At 38.0% G+C, this 16,411-nt stretch overlaps 1 protein-coding gene across 1 annotated transcript in view; it reads left to right on the top strand.

Annotated features, from left to right (window-relative positions):
• The window catches only part of LOC150077534 (low-density lipoprotein receptor-related protein 2-like), a 496,886-nt gene that overhangs the window by 88,023 nt on the left and 392,452 nt on the right, over nucleotides 1-16,411 (top strand). The window contains exon 10 of the mRNA XM_090385933.1: nucleotides 8,167-8,368. Within this exon, the coding sequence (XP_090242059.1) occupies nucleotides 8,167-8,368 (202 nt within the window). The remainder of the gene's footprint in view (nucleotides 1-8,166; nucleotides 8,369-16,411) is intronic.

The following is a 16,411-nucleotide window of genomic DNA, read 5'->3' as shown; positions in this document are numbered from 1 at the left end:
AAGTATAATCTTTGAATATTTTCTTCTGTGTTGATTATGGGTTAATTAATATTGTAGTATTTTTAAAATTGTAGTTGTATATTTATATATTGCCAAACTAGCTGGAAACTTGATATTGATGGTTCAATTGTTGATAATTCTGCTCAGGTAGCTGACAAACTGAATGTATTTTGCCTCTACATTCACACATGTAGAGTTCTGTAGGGAAGTGCATGTCAAAAGCTTGTTAAACTCTAATAGGGAATAAATTGATTTTGTAATACCTGAAAGCAAAGTAGAGGAGAAATTGTTGAAGTAAAGCATAAGAAAGGCACCTAAGGTAGTAGTAATCGAGGCATGTGATGCAAGAAAGCAAGCGTATGTAGCATCAGCCCCCCAAAAAACAAAAAACATTCCTTTTAAACGTTAATCCAGTTCCTCCTTAAATATATTTAAGCTATCAACTTCCACAATAACAAATGGAAGTTTGTTCCAGCAATTAACTATCCACTGGCTAAAGGTAAATTTCCACATCTATTCTACAATTTCCTTTTCTCAATTTCAGTTTATGCTCCCTTAGGTTTGTAATCTGAGCAAGAGGAAGAATCCCATCAGCATTGAGCCTGCTCAACCCATTCAAGGCCTTACACACCTCAATCAGATCACCTTGTAGGTGCCTAGTCTCCAAATGATGCAATTTGCAGAACTTAAGCCTTTCTTGGTGACACCAACCTTTTGTTCCCCTCACAATTCTTGTTTCCTTTCTCTGTACTCACTCAAGCAACCCTACATCCTTACTAACCTCCAGACCTGTATACAGTACTCAAGCCGTGACCTGAATCTTTCCTTATACAAAGGGATAATCACCTCCTTTTCCCTACTAGCAAAATTCCTGTATATCATCGAGAATACCCTATAACCTGCTCTGGAAGATTGTCTGTATTGACCAGAAAACTTCATATCTCACAGCACTATTACTTCCAGGTCTCTTTAATTTTCTACAACCCTAAGTGTAGTACCACACAGTTGGTATGTTTCTCTGTGGTTACTTCTACCCATATGCAGTACTTTGCATTTGTCAATGTTAAATTTCAGTTGCCACTTCTCAGCCCACCTGCCCAAATTTTCTGGATACTGTTGCAGTAGGACACTGCCATTACTGTCATTAACAATCCTGCCAACCTTTGTATCATCTACAAACTTTGACATTAAGCTTGATATACCTTCATCAATATCATTAATAAATATACAAAACAGTGGGCCCAACAATGAACCCTGGGAGACTCCATGAAGAGCAGTGTCCATTGAGTGATTGCCACTCTCTTCTCTCACTCAACCACTCTTTTATCCATTGTAGCAACTTACCCTTAATACAGTACTGCTCCAATTTGTACAGTACTCTTCCATGAGAAACAGTGTCAAAAGCTTTCCTGAAGCCCAAGTATATGATCAAAATTATTTTTTGTATCCAATCAAATTTGTCAGACAAGACTTTCCCTTAACAAACCTGTGCTGTGTCTGAATTATTGCTGCAGTCTTGTCTAGATGATCCTGGAATGCATGTTTAACCTGCAACTCCATTATTTTCCCTAGAAGCAAAGTTAAATTCACTGGTCTGTAATTACTCATCACTCTTGGTTCCCCTTTGTGAAATGGGAATAAGTTTGTACATCTCCAGTCTATGGGGACTTACCCTGAGTCCAAGAATGCTGCCATAATTATGGCTAAGGGTTTGCTTACTACCTTTGCTGCAAAGTGCATTATAGCCAAAGTAGCTTATGTGCCTTTGAACTCTGATAACAACTACCTTTGCTGCTTCCTTTTAATAACTGGCTTGATTCCATCTACCCCAGGTGTCTTATGTTTAACTTCAACAATTTCTCCTCCACTTTGCTCTTAGTTACAAAATTATTACAAAATCATTAAGCACCCTATTACAATTTGATAAACTTCTGGATTTTCCTCCCTAAATAACTCACGGGTGAATGTAGATGCAAAATACTCATTCAGATTAGCAGGATCATCAACAGCCAAACCATCTGTATCAAATGAACCAATCTGGTTCATCCCCTTCCTTCTAGAGTTTATATAAGTAAAGAAGTCCTTGCTTTTTTCTTAGCATCCTTTGCCAAAGATTTCTGCCTTCGCATTTTTAAGTAATCTGCTTTTGCATTTCTAACTTCCTTTGTGACTCGATTACAGACTAGCTTATAACTATCATATGCTTCTGTGTCACCTGATAATTTATATGCATCTCGTGCATTTTTCTTCTCTGCCCAGAGTCATTAGTTCATCTGACATCCATTTAGGCCTGATCCTTGAAGAGTATTTCTTAATCAGTATGAAAATCCAAATAGCCTCCAAGATTAAGTCCCTGAAGGCTTCCCATTTAGAATTCACTGTTGGTAACATCAATTGATCCCGCTGTATAGAATTTTTAAAAAATGTATGAGACCACTGTAGGCACCTTTTTTTTTTTTTACAGAAACACTTCCCTTTTTACCCTTGATGGTAGCAATATCTTTAAGTAAATCCCACATTAGTACACTGTGATCACTGCCACCCAGTGGTTCCTTTATCTGCAAATTCTTAATGCACGAATAATCACTGCTGATAACCAGATCAAGAGTATTACTCTCTTTGGTTGCCTCTATAACGTCTGTAGAAAACAATTATCCAATAAATCCACAAATTCTTGCTACTGTGCAAGTGACAGCTCACAAGTTCCAGTTAATGTCTGGAAGCTAAAATACTCCATTTTTAGACAATCTGATTTACTGACCCACTATTTCTCTCTAAAGTTGCCTGTTGTACCCATCAGAGCCATTAGGCCTGTAACACTCTTACTCATTTTTGCTTTCCACCAAACTGACTTAACATTGCACTGATCATCTATGTGAACTGGATGCACTTCCTTAGATTTAGTGTTTGTTAACTAACAGCATAACACAACCCACATATTTATTTTGTTCTGTGATGACTCCCACAAGTCCCTGTAAACCCCAACAACCCACACTCCAATCTAATAGAAGCAGTGCCAGAATCACTTGCACCTCTTCCTGTGGCTACTGTTAATCTTTTAGTCTGTGCATCCCCACCCAAGCTTACAGTTTTCCAATTCACCTAACACTGCCTCGATACAGACTAGCAAATATTCTTGCATCCCTTCTATTTTAGTGTATCCAATTCTTGTAGAAAGTCTCTCCTGTAAACAAGCACAGACTGCACTGAGAAATATTACCCCATGAGCTTGGCACAATCTCTCCAGGACCAAATTGATTGACAAGGCTCTCATGTACTCCCTCCTATCCTGTCTAGGCCGAATTGCAGAAACTTTCAAATTTAACCCTAACTCAAGGCTATTTTTCAATATTGACCTATACTTGTTAAGTCTGCGGATCTCATACTCTTAATATCATTAGACATGAAGAGTAACAGATCTGCAGAACCGCCTGCCCTCTGTTCTCCCTTGTGTACAACAATATCACCTTTTTTTTTCTCTTAAAAGATAACTGCTTTAGATCATCAACATTTGCACCTGGCAGACATACACTGGTCCTATTCCACCTATTGTTTTTACACAATAAATTACCTGTCTCCCCTGACATTGGAGTCATTTACTCTTCAAACTCTCATAGGGCCCATCAGAATGCTGAGTTGGTGCCTAATTTCTTGACACTCTGTACCTAACACACACTCAAAGACATCCTTCTAGGCCATTTTTTTTTTTACGAAAACCCCAGGCACAAGAGGTATTAGAACCTATAGTACTTAGTACCGTGCTTGGGTTGGAGGTTCAGAAGATGAAAGAAGATATATGTTGACATTAGATTTGAATTTCTGAAGACTAATTTTCAGGAAATATGTACGAAGGAAGGTTGTTCCAGAATGTGGCAGTTGAATGAATAAACGAGGAAGATGAAATGTTGGTTCTGTGGATTTGAAGTTGGACAGTAAATGGATGTTGGTTGGTGGTGGCATGTGTTCGGACTGTTTAGAATTATAGAAGCCAATTCAGAAGAACAGTGCCCATGGAAGTATCTATAGAAAAGGCATGCAGCAGAAATAGTATGTCTGAGACAGTGTGAAGAGACTGTTAGAGATCAGTCATTAATTAACCTAACTGCCCTCTTCTGAATGGAATCTAGAAGTCTCAGAGGTTTTGGGGACACCACCCCAGATTTGGGAACAATATTCCATTATAGGGCAGACTTGCGACTTGTACAGAGTGAACAGTTGTTTGGAAGAAAAGTAATGCAGAGAGTGAAAGAGAACTTTTTTTTTTTAGATGCAGAGGAAGCAATATTTGTAATGTGCTTGTGCCAAGAGATATTAGAAGTCAGGGTAATCCCCAAAAGAGATATCACCTTGCCTCGGAGTCAGTGTCACCAAAGCATAGGAGCTGAAGAATCCTTTTTGAAGAATATAAGACAAGACAGAGTTTTAGAAGGATTGAAATCAACTAAGTTTTCTTTCCCCAACCAGAGAATTAGCTAGAAATCTGCATTTAAGGAATTGGTAGCAGATATTCGACAAGTTGAAGCTGATTGAGCAGGGCAAGGTTTCTCAAACTGGAAAGTGGAATGCAATGTGCCATCATCGGCAAAACTATGGATAGCATTTCCAGTCAAAGGAAGGTCATTAATATAAGAGGAAAAGAGTGGGGGAAAGAACTAAACCTTGGGGGACACCAGCATTAGTGGAGAAGTCGGAAGACAGAGCCATCACCCTCAGTGAGCGATCAGAGAGAAAACTGGATAACCAATTACAGAAAACAGTTGGCAAACTATAAGATAGAAGCTTGTTTAGAAGACCATTATGCCAAACATGATCGAAAGCCTTTGAGATATCAAGAGCAACTGCTTGTGTTTCACTGAACTTTTCCATTGAATTTGTCCCTAAATGGGTAACATGAGCCAGAATATCACCAGTGGATCGACTGACGGAATTCATACTGGCAATTGTCGATTAGACGGAAGGTTTATAGGTAGCTTAAGAGTTGACGGTTAACTAATTTCTCCATTATTTTAGAAAGAGTAGAAGTAATTGCAATGGGACAGTATTTGAATGGGAGGGATTTGTCACCCTTTTTAGGAACTGGCTGGATATGAGCAAATTTCCAAGTGGAAGGAAAAACACCTTTGGAATAATAAAGTGAAAAAAGGTGGCAAAGAACAGGAGTAAGTTCAGGAGCACAGGTTTTGAGAACAAGTGGAGAAATACCATCAGGACCTGGAGCTTTCTTAGCATCAAGTTTTGTCAAAATCCTTCAGACATCTTTTTGATGGAAGACCACAGGAGGCATTGAATGGAATGTGTTGGGAATGGTGGGTGGTGTTTTACCAAGACCATTAATACAAGAGGTGGAAGAAAAATGGGATGCCAGCAAGTCAGCTTTATCCTTGGTTGAAGTGACAACAGAACCATCTGGTTTTGACAGAGGTGCGAGCGGAGATGGGCAAAAGTTGCGGAACAAAAGCTTTGGCAAGAGACCAGAATGCTTGGCTACCATTAGGGCAAGAAGCAAGTTTTCTAGTCTTAGCCTGTTCAAAATCTAGTTTTGATGATTACTAACTGCTTTACAATTGTTGCGAGCTTTTGTGTAGGCAGAAAATGAAACTGAAGAATTGGAAACAAGCCAATTACAATATGCAACCTTCTCTTGAACATCCTTAGCACATTTATTGGAAAACCAAGGTTTAGATAAAGGACAAGATTTTAAAGTAGTGTGAAATAAAGGATTCTATTCCTACAAAAATAATTTCACTGACATGATCTGAGCAAATCTTTATCAGAAGTTTTGAAACAGTAATCCAACCAAGTAAAAGAAAAATCTTGTAGGTCATCCCATTTTGCATTCTTGTAATGCCAAACAATGAGGTTGGGAATAGCGATGAGATAAAGGCTCCATTGGAGAAGAGACAATCACCAAGTTGTGATCTGAGGTGCCTAAAAGAGCATTCACTTCGACCGTGTAATTAGTGTTTGTTAGAAAAAGATAAAAATGTTGGCTGTATGGTTAGGATTGTCCAGTATTCTTGTAGGTATATGAACAATCTGTGCAAGGTTATTAGTAATTGCAAAAGCCTCAGCATCTTGATCAGCTGGGTCGGTATGACTAGAAAACAGAGGCCAGCTGGAGTTGTGAACATTAAAATCACCTCACTGTTAAGAAAGATGGACTGGAGAAAGGTTGCAGACCCCTGTCCTATGCAGACTTTTCTTCCTCTTGTTGAATGACTGTTCTGAAGCAGCCACGAATCGACATTTTGCTGGATAGAAGTGGGTCAGTGGTGGGCCTACAATTTTAAGAAACAGTAGTGAAGAAACTGTTTGTTATCAACGAAGTGCTGGTTGGGCTGGTCATTTGTGAAAATCCTCGTTCACATTCACTCAATGAAATTAGTATTGTACTTAGAGCATTCATCAAATTCTTCAGTTCTTCCAAAACTTCATGAATTAAGTATCCGTGAAATCCACGAATTGCATCTTTCACATAACTGTAATCTAATTGACAATTTTCTAACTTCACTTTCACTAAATGCCAACAAAATGTGGGTGTCATTTGAATATTCAGGTACTGTGACCATGTAAATAGAGTTATGGAAAAATGTGGATAATGCACTTCTGCAAAAGAATGAATTTTTTGTCAGGGTAAAAGAAAATCCCTTTTCTAATTCTCGAACAGGGCGCTTACAGTTGATTCACAGCAGTGTCCAACCTATGGCCCGCAAGGAAAGTGAACTAAAACAGCGATTTTAAATTTTATCGAAAACATTTTCTAATTAAATGTTTTGTTCAGTAAATGTAATTGTGTATTGAACTTAATAAAATTTTTGAATATTTTCAATTTTACTTTTACATGCAACAAGATATCGAAAATGTAACACACTAAAGAAATCTAACTTTGAATTTTTTTTGAATATTGCCCCTATACAGGAAAAGGTTGGACACCACTGCAGTAGAAGGTGGGCCAGAGCCCATTGGGAATAAACCTTGATCTGCTCACTCTTGACCAGCATGACTTCTGTATGTGGGACAAGTGGTTGGATAGGTTTTACCAGGTACCACTAAGTTGTAGAATGGTAATCCCTTTAGCTCTCTTAATTTGCGCAGCAGCACTAATTGCCTGAAGGCCAGAAATGTGAATAGTGTACAGAGTTAATTCTCTCCTAATCCATTCCCTATATGAAAATTTTCTTTGCTCAACTGAAACTATTTTAAATATAACTTCCGAGGGAATTCAAAATAATTCACTATAAAAGGACTTCATTAAAGAGATCAGAGTGAGTAATTTAGAATTATAAAAATGGTTCTACAGTTTTATATAGAAAATATCTTAACAACAGACAGTAAAAAGCAAATTTAGTTAAATAATTTTAAGCTTATTTGAATATGTTGTTTATTTGGTTTTTAGGAGCATTAGCAACTAAGGCCATATTGCTCCGGGATATGTGGTGGTCATTCCCTGACCTTTCCGCATCCTCCGTATTTGGTGGTGACTGGCTCGAACCCCGGTCTAATCAAGAAGCGTGTGCTATGCACTGTGGCACCTCTGTAGCCAGGTGGGAAGGAGCAGCAGTGCTTAGCACATGCTTCTTGATTAGACCAGGGTTCGAGCCCATCACCACCAAATACGGAGGATGTGGAAAGGTCAGGGAATGACCACCACATATCCCGGAGCAATATGGCATTAGTTGATAATGCTCCTAACAACCAAACAACAACAAGCTATGCACTGCTGCTCCTTCCCACCTGGCTACGGAGGCGCCTTTATTTGAATAGTAGGTAAACATGTGAAAAAAATTTACGGAATATACAAATTTCTAAGTGCACTACATCCAAATGTCACACGTCACTGTTAATAAAGGTGCTGGTATGCCATACCATTGACTACCGTCCCAAAAAAGCACTGGTACTAATGATATTAAAATAAGTGACATGAGGATATATACTTTAATTTTGCAATGTTGGAAAAAACTGCAAGTTGCTAGTTGGTCTCATTTCTAATCTGCAATGTCCATTTCTTCTTAGTCTGCCAAACCCAAAGTATTTTTTCTGACAGAATTTTACAGGTATTAAAAGTTACTTATAAATGTTCTTTTGTGTAATAAAGCTTAGAATTGTAATCAGTACTTCATCTAAAGTTCCATTCAGATTTTAATATAAGTGAAAATTAACTTCCAGGCTTATGTATTGGACTGACTGTGGAAGACAACCAGGAGTTTTCAGAAATGGTATGGATGGCTCTAATAGATCTGTGCTTATTGAAAATGATGTGATATGTCCAAGCAGTTTAAGTCTTGATCGCCCTAAGAGTAGATTGTACTGGTGTGATTCTAGTCTCCAAAAGATAGAATATATTGAACTACCTAAAAATCTGAGGAAGGTATGGTTTCTGTTGTATATGCATATAAAACTACATTAGAAGCAAACATGTATATAATGTAATGCAGTAAGTCCAGTATTATAAGTATGACCTGTAGTGAGAAATCCACTTTAATGATGGTTGTTGAATGCACTGATCACTTATTTAATTTAGCACTCCAACTAGCACCCCAAAATTGTACTGTTTCAGATAATGAGCACTTCTATATAATATTCAATTATTGCCAGTGTCAATAAAATTCTAACATTTTTGCTTTTTGTTAGTGCAGACAGTCCCATCCTATAGCAAGTACTTGTTTTGGTTTTAACATCAGCCATTCTGTGGCTGTGAAAAAAGTAATGCACACTACTGCATTGAAATTTTAATTTTTTTTTTTTGTGCAAACAAACTAAATTTATGTTCAAAAGCTCCCCCCACCTCTGCTTATAAAATGGAGCATGAAGGAGATATGACTTAAGTTTGAAATAACTGTGCTTGCATTGGAACATGATAAATTTAGTTTTTTAATTATTGCTTACAGTTATTTACAAAGTTGATAATACTGTTATTTCATATTATAATAAATATAACTTAATGTATTTCTGATTAAAATTACCTACATTTTTATGTCTAAAGCAGAGAATCATGCAATTGTTTTATGGTTAAATGTCACTAATCAGACAAAACTTGATATTTATAGACAAAAAAGATAGTTTGCTGGAACATAATTCTAATTTGGAAGAAATTTCCACTTGAATAATTTTGCCTAAAACAATGTTTCAAATTTTCTTTGGAATCAAGTCCAGAAACAAAAAATAAAAGAAAGGAAAGCATATTAATTAAATTTCAAATTAAAGCACGTAGTAATAAATTTAATATTAATTCAGATTAAGAAGTGGAAAGAAAATTAAAGCCTGATTAATCGGCTGTTATTTTCTAAAACTTTTTTTTTTTTGGTCAAAGATGAAAAATTCTTTTACATGGAGACTTGGAAGCTCAACCTGTTTAAATTTCTTATTGGGATGAGGTTGACCTCAATGAAATAAAGGATTAACCCCCCCCTTACCATCTTGTTATAATAGAAGTAAAAATTTAATTGCTGCACTCAAGCTGAACCCCCACCTTCTAATCAAACCAAGAAGTTTCAAGGATTCTTGAAATTAATTAAAACATTACTTTTGTATAAGTATTAAACATTTTAATATGAATGGAACAAAGGGTTGCTCATATGAAGAAAGACTTAAGCTCTGCAAATTGCAGTGTCTGGAGACTTAGGCACCTGTGGGGGGGAGAGAATCTGATTGAGGTGTATAAGGCATTGCATATGATGCAAGAAATTGAGCTTATGCAGCATCAGCCAAAAAAAAAAAAAAAACACCACTTCCCCCCTCTGTTCGTTCGAAATACCTGTCCAGCTGAGCCTTAAACTTATTTAGGCTATCAACTTCCACGACAAGGGATGGAAGTCTGTTCCACCAACCAACCACCCACTGGCTAAAGGCAAATTTCCGCACGACTATCCTACATCTGTCTTTCCTCAATTTGAATTTATGCCCTCTCAGGTGATTATTCTAAGCAAGAGGAAGAATCCCATCAGTATTGAGCATGCTCCATTCTTTGTTCCATTCACTAATCAAACCATTCAAGGCTTCATACACCTTTATCAGATCACCTCGTTGGTGCCTAGTCTCCAGATACTGTAATTTGCAAAACTTAAGCCTTTCTTCGTAAGAGCACCCCTTTGTTCCATTCACTAATCTTGTTGCCCTTCTCTGTACTCGTTCTAGCAGCTCTACATCCTTCTTGAAATGAGGCCTCCAGACCTGTATACAGTACTCTAGGTGTGGCCTGACCATTGCCTTATACTTCTATATATATCACTGACAATACACCATGAGGTACTCTTGCAGCCTGTCTGCACTGCTCAGAGAGCTTCATATCTGCCTGCACAACCACCCCCAGGTCTGTTTCATTCTCTACCACTGTAGGTGTAGTACCACAGAGTTGATACATTGCTCTGGGGTTGCTGTTTCTCATATGTAGTACTTTACATTTGTCAATGTTAAACTTCATTTGCCACCTCTCAGCCCATCTGCTCAACTTTTCCAGATCCTGTTGCAACAGCATAGTGTCAGTGCCCTTGACAACCCTGCAAACTTGGACATTTAGCTTAATATACCATCATCAATATCATTTATAAATACAGAAAACAATGGACCAACACTGAACCCTGAGGAACTCCACTAATAACATTAGTCCACGATGAGCAGTGTCCATTGATTACCACTCCATCTTCTCCTCCTCAGCCACCCCTTTATCCTTAGCAGCATTTTGCCTTCAATGCCACACTGCTCCAATTTGTGCACAATCTTCCATGTGCAACAGTATCAAAAGCCTTTCTAAGATCCAAGTAAATAATATCAAAGTTATTCCCTGCATCCAGTTTTGTGACTGCATCATAGTATCCAATCAGATTGGTCAGGCAAGACTTACCCTTAACAAAACCATGCTGTGTCCGAGCTATAACTGAAGTCTTGTCTAGATGATCCTGCAGTGCTTCTTTAACCAGTGCCTCCATTAATTTTCCTGGAACAGAAGTTAAACTCACAGGTCTATAATTACTTGTCAGCCTTTGATCCATCCTCCTTTGTGAATTGGTGTCACATTTGCACATCTCTAGTCTATGGGTACCTCCCCTGAGTCCAAGGAATCTCTCATAATTATGGCTAAGGGTTTGCTTGCTTACTTTGCTGCCTCCTTTAATATAACTGGATAGATCCCATCCACCCTAGGTGCCTTTCTTGTTTATCTTCAACAATTTCTCTTCCACTTTACTCTCAGTTATTACAAGATTCTCTAGCGTACTGCCAGAGTTGAATACACCTGTGGTATTCCCCTCACTGAATAACTCATGTGTGAAAGTTGATGCAAAATATTCATTTAGTTTGTTAGCTACCCGAGCAGGATCTTCAACAGTTGACCCATCGATATCAAGTGTACCAATCTGATTCATCCCCTTCTAGAGTTTACATAAGTAAAGAACCCTTTGGTGTTTTTCTTTGCATCCCTTGCCAAAGATTTCTCATAATCTGCCTTCGCTTGCCTAACCTCCTTTGTAACTTGGTTACAGATCAACTTGTATCTATCATAGGCTTCTGTGTCATGTGTTAATTTGTATGTATCCCATGCATTTTTCATCTCTGGCATATGTCTCATTAGTTCATCTGACATCCATTTAGGCCTAAACCTTGAACAATATTTCTTAGTTGGTATGTAAAGCCTAGTAGCTTCCAAGATAAGTTCTTTGAATGCTTCCCATTTTGAATTTGCTGTTGGTAACGTCATCAGTTGTTCCCACTGTATAGAATTTAATTACTGTCTCAGTCCATCATAGTCACCTTTACAAAAGCAATAACCCTTCCCTTTACCCCTAATGGTAGTTACCTCTTTGAGTAAATCCCACTGCAGTTTGGTTATAAATGAGCAAAGGATATGAATCACATGGAAAGTAGATAGTAGTCTGTAATCAGGTCATTACTGAAGGGGGAAATGTTAGGCAAGTTAAGGTATATTATGAGAAGTCCTTAGCTAAGAAATCAAGTCTTTGCTTATATTAACACTGGAAGGAAAGGTATGAACAACATTGGCCCACTAGATATGATTTGTGTTACTATTGATGATTCATGTTGCTGGCAAACTACATAAATATTTTGCATCTGCATTCATCTGAAGTTTTACTAATTCTCTTCTAGAGTTTACATAAGTAAAGAACTCTTATCTATTTTTCTTTGCATCCTTTGTCAAAGATTTCTTGCAATCTGCCTTCACCTGCCTAACCTCCTGACTTGATTACAGACTAGCTTATATCTGACATAGGCTTCTGTGTTACCTGATAATTTATATGCATTTCTCTTCTCTGCCACAAGCCTCATTAATTAATCTTTCATCCATTTAGGCTTAAAGCTTGAACAGCATTTCTTAGTTGGTATGAAAAGTCTAGTGCAATCCAAGATTAAGTCTCTGAAGGCTTCCCATTTAGAATTCACTATTGGTAACATCATTATTAGTTGATCCTACTGTATAGAATTTAAACTCCCTGAGACCATTGTAGTCACCTTGCCTACAATGGTAGTTACACCTTTAAGTAAATCCCACATCAGTACACTGATCACTGACACTTAGTGGTTTGTTTATCTGCAGATTCTTAATGCATGAAGAATTACTGCTGTTAATTAGATCAAGAGTATTACTCCCTCTGGTTGTCTCTAGAACATGTTGCTGTAGAAAAGTCATCCAGTAAATCCACAAGTCTTGCTAGTGTGCGAGTGACCATTCTACAAGTTCCAGTCAATATCTGGAAAGTTAAAATCCCTTCATTATAAGACATTCTGATTTACTGGCACACTATTTCTCTGCACATCTTATTATACTCATCAGATTCATTAGGCCTATAACACACACCTCCTCATTTTCTTTCCCAGTGTTTGTTACACCACACTGACTCATCATTGCATCGTCCACCAATGTCAATCGGATGCACTTCATTAGATTGTTTCTTAACTAAGAACATAACCCCTCCTCCCTTCCTGTCCTGTCTATCCTTTCTGTACACATTGTACTCTCCAAATTCCAATTCAGCACTGTTTATATCTGTATGGCACTGTTTCTGATATCCCAACAATATCTGCTTTTGATATCTTGACCAGTACTTCAAATTCATCAAATTTATTTACTATAATCTTAGCATTGGTGTACATACACCTATTCTTAATCTTAGTTACCTAACAGAATCCATGTATTTACTTGTTCCATGATGACTCCCAGCATCCTTTGACAATCCCCAATACCTCGATTTTTCCGTCTTCTGCTCATTCCAATAAAAGCAGTGCAAGAATCACTTTCAACCTTGCCTTTGGCTACTGTTAATCTATTAGTCTGAATCTCCCCCTCCCCAAGTTAGCAATTTCCTGACTCACCTAACACTGTCTCGATAGCATCAGCAAATATTCTTGCACCCCATCTATTTAAGTGTATCCCATCCCTGTAGAAGCAGTCCCTCCTGTTAACAAGCACAGTCCAAGCTGAGAAAAATTCTGCCCCATGAGCTTTGTGCAATCTCTCCAGGGCTGAATTAATTGACAAGGTTCTCATCATATACTCCCTCCTATCATGTCTGGCAGAATTGCAGACACCTCCAAATTTAACCATAACTCAAGACTTTTGAACATTCATCTGTACTTGTTAAGTCTGCAGATCTCCTACTCTTAATGTCATTGTGCCAATGTGTACAACATCACCCTTTGTGCCCTCAAAAGGTATCTGCTCTACAACATCATATGGGTAGAAGTAACCCCAGAGAAACATACCAACTGTGTGGTACTACACTTAAGGTGGTAGAAAATGAAAAAGACCTGGGAGTAATTGTGCAGGCAGATATGAAGTTTTATGAGCAATGCAGACAAGCTGCCAGGGTAGGTCATGGGGTTTTGTCAATGATATATAGGAATTTTGCTAGCAGGGAAAAGGAAGTGATTATCCCTCTGTATAAGGCAATGGTCAGGCCACGGCTTGAGTACTGCGTACAGGTCTGGAGGCCTCATTTTAGGAAGGATGTAGATTTACTTGAGTGTGCACAGAAGGGCAACAAGATTGGTGAGGGGAATGAAGGGATCCTCTTACCAAGAGAGGCTTAAGTTCTGCAAATTGCAGTGGCTGGAGACTAGGCACCTGCGCGGTGATCTGATTGAGGTATATAAGGCCTTGAATGGGTTGAGCACACTGAATTCTGATGGGATCCTTCCACTTGTTCAGATTATGAATCTAAGGGGGCATAAATTCAAATTAAGAAAAGACAGATGTAGACTAGATGTACGGAAATTTTCCTTTAGCCAGCGGGTGGTTAATTGCTGGAACAAACTTCCATCTGTCGTTGTGGAAGTTGATAGGTTGAATAAATTTAAAGAGGAACTGGACAGGCATTTGGAGGGAATGGTGTGTTCTTTTCTTTCTTTTCTTTTCTTTTGGCTGATGCTGCATAAGCTCATACATTTGCTTTCTTGCATCACATACTACTACTACTACATCATTAGCTTTTGCACCTGGCAGACATACCTGGTCCTATTCCACCTATCCTTTTTGCACAATATTTCCTGTCTCCCTGACAATAGTCACCGACAATAACTGGCTCCCGTGAGACCACCACCTTCTGCCCTGAAGTTTGCTGCTGTGTTGCCTGATGATCAAGTGCAAGCTCTGGCATTGATGAGGGCAGCTGAGAGCTTGGATCCCAATTTAAGTCCTTCGTGGGTATGTACCCTGTCCTTTAAGCTCTTATAAAGTCCCATAACACAGTTGGTGCCTAACTACTTGAAACCTCCCCCTTATGAACTGGACATTTTAAATGTGTAGCATTTGGGAAAGTAATTGTAGTAGCTATAAATTTTTTATACTGATAAAGATTTTTCCAATTTTATACCTAAAACGAATGTCATATGAACTGATAAGACTGGCAGCAGAGAAAAATGATTATAAATAATCAGAGGACACAGAAGCCTGTAGTAAGTATAAACTAGTCTATACTCCAGTTAGTGAATAATGGGAATATTCAAGCTTGACTAGAGCTTCTTAGCTCTGATCCTGCTTGCTTATTTATATTTCAGGCAGATTGCAAAGAAAAATTTCAAACATTTATTTGCTTGTGTTAATGTGGGTTACTTTTTTTTTTTTTAAGCTACAAAAGAGGATCAATGAGCATATACACAAAACCACCAGAAGTATAGTTCAAAATAATATTTCTTGCCACTTTATCAAAGAACCATAAATTCATACAGAAGATTCCAAAATAGTAAAACATAGCATTTTCACTAGAAATAAGACTTCATAGAAACTTTCCATGTACAAAATGATTAAAATAAAACTACCAGTAAGAACATTGGCAGGGGTAACTATACTTCCTGCATGGTTCCCTCTGTTTAAAATTAGATGAAACCTCCCATAGGTTTTTCTAACCTATCCACAGGCCCAGATAGAATTTACAGGACAATGTGTAATCAACAAAAAATGTTATGTCTATCAGTCAAATAGAGCAATTGGAGGGGGGGGAACCAGTGACATTCCTCATACCCCCAAGATGTCGGGTTGATGCTTCCTTCTTTCTACAGAACCTTCAGCATTGGTTGGAGAATAGGACAGAACATTAGGCTACTCAATCTTGTGTACTCGGGTCACGGAAGGTTTTTGGCTGCTGTAAAGGGATAAGTATTTTTAATTTTTACTGTATTCTTCATTAATTAACATACTACATTGTTTTAGTGATATTAAATAGGTTTAGTAGCATTCATTAGCTTATTTTGAATTTAACTAGAGTTTTTTTGGAAGTTACAACTCCTGGTGTTGGCGCTAATATTGTTGAACTAGACGCCATATTGTAGTCTATAAGAAATAGCGTAACGTATGTATATATATCTATCTCGAACTGATTGCATAAGGTATAAACTAGATAGCGTAATATGAAGCACTGTATTATGAATCTGTTAGATTATTATAGTATTACCAATTAATCAAAAATATTAATCTTATTAAATTATTAATTAAATTGTATTTAAACAGAAATCATGACCTAGACTAGAGCTGCAAAGCAAAGACCACAGACTAGCGAGAGTACTGTGACTCGGGAGGAACGAATCGGGAGATGCGATTCTCCAACACATCAGTCTCAAATATGTGAAATGTTTGCCAACCTTTCTAAAACAGGACATGATCTAGCCAAGGAGGATGCCTTTTTATGTGCTAGGTGTCTAGTGTCAAGAAATTAGGTGACATCTACGAGAGCTTGAGGTGTAGGGTAAATGCTATTGAAGAAATGAGGGGGCCCATCAAGCTCTCAGCTGCCCAGCTCAACGGGAGAGCTAACTCCTGTGCATCAGGCAACAGAGGCAATCTCAGACAGAATGCGCTGGTCCCACAGGAACTAGTTATTGTTTGTGAATATTGTCAGGGAGATGGGAATATACTATACAAAAAGATAGGTGGAACAGGACCAGGGACAAAAGTTAATGTAGGGCA

The sequence above is a fragment of the Mastigoproctus giganteus genome, chromosome 12, assembly GCF_048544385.1.
Source record: "Mastigoproctus giganteus isolate SK-2022 chromosome 12, ASM4854438v1, whole genome shotgun sequence".
Lineage (NCBI taxonomy): Eukaryota > Metazoa > Arthropoda > Arachnida > Uropygi > Thelyphonidae > Mastigoproctus > Mastigoproctus giganteus.
The sequence above is the reverse complement of the archived record's forward strand: the minus strand, read 5'-3'. Positions and strand labels throughout refer to the sequence as shown.